The 4,923-nt window shown below is 32.3% G+C and overlaps 2 protein-coding genes across 3 annotated transcripts in view; both read right to left on the minus strand.

The window, feature by feature from the left end:
• The window catches only part of LOC107644054 (sucrose synthase 7), a 6,086-nt gene extending 5,003 nt beyond the window's left edge, over window positions 1-1,083 (minus strand). The window contains exon 1 of the mRNA XM_016347838.2: window positions 695-1,083. Coding sequence (XP_016203324.1) covers window positions 695-801 — 107 coding nt within the window. The 5' untranslated portion in view covers window positions 802-1,083. The remainder of the gene's footprint in view (window positions 1-694) is intronic.
• Window positions 3,215-4,923, minus strand: part of LOC107644055 (protein argonaute 1) — a 7,210-nt gene continuing 5,501 nt past the window's right edge. The window contains exons 16-22 of one of the 2 annotated variants that reach the window (XM_016347839.2): window positions 4,760-4,822; window positions 4,618-4,681; window positions 4,398-4,533; window positions 4,229-4,302; window positions 4,023-4,117; window positions 3,861-3,892; window positions 3,215-3,742 (exon numbers count right to left, since the gene is read on the minus strand). In XM_016347839.2, the coding sequence (XP_016203325.1) occupies window positions 3,531-3,742; window positions 3,861-3,892; window positions 4,023-4,117; window positions 4,229-4,302; window positions 4,398-4,533; window positions 4,618-4,681; window positions 4,760-4,822 (676 nt within the window). In that variant the 3' untranslated portion in view covers window positions 3,215-3,530. Of the gene's footprint in view, window positions 3,743-3,860; window positions 3,893-4,022; window positions 4,118-4,228; window positions 4,303-4,397; window positions 4,552-4,617; window positions 4,682-4,759; window positions 4,823-4,923 lie in introns of both variants that reach the window. The other variant, XM_021124443.1, reaches the window with a different exon arrangement.

The following is a 4,923-nucleotide window of genomic DNA, read 5'->3' on the forward strand; positions in this document are numbered from 1 at the left end:
ACTTTCTCATATTTTTTTTTCTACCACGTGTATTTGGACCTTATTATTATGAATTTAATAAATAAATCTGTGTTGAAGAATATACTATGACTTAAGATTATTGAAGAGAGATTAATTTCCCTACCACTCCTACCAATGACGAACCTAAAAATTTTGACATTGGAAGTATATATATATATATTATGACAATAAATTAATTTTTATAATAATTTAATATAATGAGATTAAATTTAATAATACAATAAAAACAAATAAATATAATTATCATGTACTACTAAAAAAAAATTTCAAATTTTATTAAGGCCCCCACAACATAACACACGAATTCATCCCTAACTCCGACCAATTGGATATCATATCAATATTTAAAAACACTCAAAAGTCAAAAATTACGAAATTATGTACAAAAAGTATTCTCTACATCCTTTTTTTTTTAACAATCTAATTCTAATGTTCACATCATGAGACTCGGAAATCGCTATATATAGAAAGTTTATTATTGATGCAATGATATTATAAAAAAATTTATATAGTTATTCAATGACATTTGTTTTTTTTTTAATGATTATCCATATAATAAATATAAAAAATAATTGTTTTCGTTGACATAGTATTACATAATTAGATATATGTTTAAAACTTCTTGATGCTACATGAATATTAAATTTTATACACTAATACTATATATTAGTACCTTGCAAAGCATTTCTTCATGTGAAAGCGGCTCTGCCTCAATGCATCAGGCATGCTATCAGCAATAGTGTCTGCCCTCTTCAACACAGGTCCCGAGCTAGAATCCATTCTAGTAAAAACTTGCAATAACTTTGAACCAAAGAGTAAAACACAAACGAACAACTAATCAAGTTCAATGAATTAGAAACTTCCTCACCGTGTTGTTTGGACCATGTTCTTATGATATTTATAGTATTGGATTTGACTTGTGGGGTGATCCCATTATTATTGAATAATAATATTCAGAAGGAATGAATTTTGGGGTTATGTTTTGTCTGAAAGAAAAGATTTAAATTGAAAGCAAGAAAGGAATATATGATAATTGCACCTATGTGTTTTTTCATTTGTTTTAAATATGGAGGCAAAGAATGTATAAACAACATGATGAACAAGTAGTTGTCCCTCTAAGGTAACGTTCTTTTGTTCTTTTCTTTATTCCATATCAAATCAAACATGTTCTCAATTCTCTTTTATATATATATATTCTAAATTGAGGACTAAGATCTAAGCAGCATAATTATTAAATCAGATACATAAGATGATTTTTCTAAAATGTAAGAACTAGGGAGTCAATTGCGTGTGGAATGGTTTTTCTAGAAACAAAAAGTAATATTTGGTTCATATTTGTTTACGTAATTTGTCTTTTTTTTTTTAAATAAGATTAAGGGAGCGATTAAGCCAAATAATTCGAATGCAAGTTTGGTTTATTGAAGTAACACCACTTTACCTCTCTAACTCGTACCTAAACGAACATGGAGAATATTTCTCTAGAAATACTATACTGTTCAGTTATTTATTTTAGGGACAAAGATAAGTGTAACTACTTTAACTCTTCCAATTAATAATTATATAGCCTAGTTCTTGAAATTTGAAAAGCATTTTCATGAACTATCTATGTAAAATAATTAATATTATGATTATCATATTATGATTGTCATTCAATCTCAAGTTTTTATTTATAAGAATTTAAGAAGAGCATAATTATATTCAAAAGACTTTTCAGACAATTGATAGTTTGATTGAATAGTTTATTGATATGACAAAACATAATTTGACATATATACAGAGTAGATTTATTTTATAATAACATATTATCAAATTAAATAATTTAGTAACATGATGATATATAATTAAACGTGTAAAACTATAAAAATGTCTCTCTCAACTCTTTCCATACTCGTTTAGAAAGTAAGATGCATTTAGTTTGCGTTTTTATTCAGTATTTTCTGTTTTTTTAATTTTATGAAAAAATTAAAAATAATAAAAATAATAAAATCCTATTTTCTATTTTTAACTTCTCTTTTTACCTTTTTTCAAAAAATCCCAACCCATCGCCGGCAATAGAGAGAGTTAGCATCTCGGTCCCGTCGCCATCCTCAGACTCGGCGTCTCCATCCTCACTAAAATCCTTCCATTTGCTGCGGTATTTTCAGGCTTTGGCGACCCGATCCTATGGCTCGTCTGCCTCGCCTTCTTCTTCGCCAAGGGTTCATCAAGCCCGGCTTCGGGAACCGCATCGCGTACGAGTTCGTCTCACTCTTCGGAAGCTCCTCACTTGGGTTAGGGTACAGTTTGGTCTTCAGCGAAGCGCTTCTCGTGCTAACCAAAACACACAAGAATTATATGATTCAAATAGTTCTTACAAAATTTAATAAAAGAATAAAATAATCAATAGAAAAAAATAATACTCAAACATTTTTATCTTTTTTTTAATTATTTATATTTTGAATAAAAACTAACTATCGTCATAAATATTGTGCATAAGTAAAAAATAAATAAATAACGAGATAATTTGAAATAGAAACGAGGTAGTAAGTAATGAAGAATAAACCTAGGACAGTAATAAATTATCAAATAAACTTATATAACTACACACTGCCCCAACAGTAATATAAACTCATTGTTTAGGGTTATTATAACTTAGAAGCCATTATGACTAATTACTAACTCATTTCTTGTAATTGACTAAAGTTTAAAGAACTTCACCAGTCAGTCCATTTGGGGTTAGGGAGCAGTTGTAAGAAATAAATTGCCTACAAATAGCGATAAAAGGGCCGAATTGGAACATTGTCAACACTAACTATAGGAAAATTTTTAAATATATATATCTATATATTAAATTGATCATAGGCTAAAAATCACTGGAAGAAGAATGCCTCAAATTCTTCCTTAACTATACAGTGTCAAGAATCCTATATATCTCAACTCATCTATTACAAGTTTATAACCCTACCACCACATGCATCCATAATATGTATACTTCACTACATGCAAAATCCATTTTACGAAGATATAAATAAATCTATCACCCCAAATAATTATGCATACTTTATATATTTCCCTGAATACAAAAGTGAAATGGCATACCCTTCTAAGTTCTAATCATCCTCCCAAGGAAATTACTAGTTAACCAAATGAGTTTAACTCCTTAAAACATCCCGAAAAAAACAAAAAACAAAATTTCAAATTGATAATAAAACACTAGGAGGAAGATGTTAAAATGATAATAAAGTTACGCAGATATCCAAACAGGGCTAGAGATCTTGCCAATCCACGACATGATAAGAGTCAACAAATTACTGCCATTTCAAGCTCAAATTCCAAAGTAGAAAGGTCTAGCATATGTAGGGTTGCCAACAACATATGTTTCAGAAAACAACAACAATATAATCAAAAGTACCACACAGCACTCACAATGTCTCAACAACTTCGGAACAAAACCAACAAACAAATAAAACATAGAGAAGGGGTCCTCCACATGACTTGAAATAATAATAGTCCTTGCCTTAAAATGTTACTCAGCAATAGAACATGACCCTCTTGACATTGTCCTTGAGGGATGGCAGGGGCCTCACAGCAGCGCTGGCACCAGGTGCACGCGTACTGCGTCCTGCACCCATACCGCGACCTGCAGCAGCACCACTTGTCATGGAGCCACTGTCGGATGTCTCGGGCTCCATGTAAAAACGGGCTCGGAATGCAGCCAAGTGCGCATAATATGCAGGAGGCACTGAAATTGCACCACACAAAAAACAAACACCAACTTGTTAGACACATGCAATACATTGATACAACATGAACATACACAAATCCCCCAAACTCAACATTTGCATTAAGAGAAGACTCACCAATTGAAACAGAACGGGTGCATCTGGCATAGCTGCAGAAATTACATTAAAGAACATCACACATCAAGTGTCAGGTAAAGATGGTACTAGAAGTCAAAAGGTGTGGCAAACACAACTTAAAAAAAAACAGATGGAAATTCCACTGTGTTTTTTACTACTTACGTGTAGCACAGGTTGTTTGTAAGCATCTGAAGAGCATCAGCTGTGAAATTGTTTTCATCCCACAGAACGTGATAATGAGCTGGACGACTAGTGCCCTGATAACATTTTCCAACATAAAAACCCAATTAAACATTTTTTAACACAAGGATCACACTTTAAACGTCAAATTGTGTATACACTAAAACAGTGATAAGCTATAAATCCACCTGAATTCCAGCATGACTACAGAGATAAAAGTCAAATTCAGTTGGGTGGCAGATTTTGGAGTCCACAACAGTACCTGCAAAAAATTTCAGTTTCCAGGTTATGTTTTTTTCATTTTGGCATCAAACTTATTATTTATTAAGGACAATTTATCAAAATTTTAGTAAATACCGGGCAGTATATTCCCACTCCGATCAATAGAGTTTCGATCATGATGGTTGCTGGCAAAAAGCCTAGTGTGATGGCGCTTTTGAACTACCACAAAGGTCACAGGAGGCTGATAATTGGGCTCGAGAGATGCACAGGCCTGGCAGGAACATTTAGACTGAAGAAAGTTACAAACAGCATCTAAAATTTCAGATACGTCAAACAATTTGGCAAAACTTTATACCTTTCTAATAGCATCAAGCTCAAACAATAGGACTTGATAAAATTGACCCTCACTCACACCATCCCTGCAAATAATAAACTTTAGAAGTGCCAGGTTCCATAAATATAAAAATCTGATCACAGGGTTGAAAACATCAAACTACCTGTAAAATATGATGCGCTGTGGCTTCTGCCCAGTTGCTCTCCGGAAAGATATAAGTAGTTCCCTGCCAAAAAGAATAAGAAATCACAACTAGTTAATCTTTCAAACCTACAAGAGCATGGAATCTATACATATGTGCTTTAACAAGCTAACATCACAAAATGG

The sequence above is a fragment of the Arachis ipaensis genome, chromosome B05, assembly GCF_000816755.2.
Source record: "Arachis ipaensis cultivar K30076 chromosome B05, Araip1.1, whole genome shotgun sequence".
NCBI lineage: Eukaryota > Viridiplantae > Streptophyta > Magnoliopsida > Fabales > Fabaceae > Arachis > Arachis ipaensis.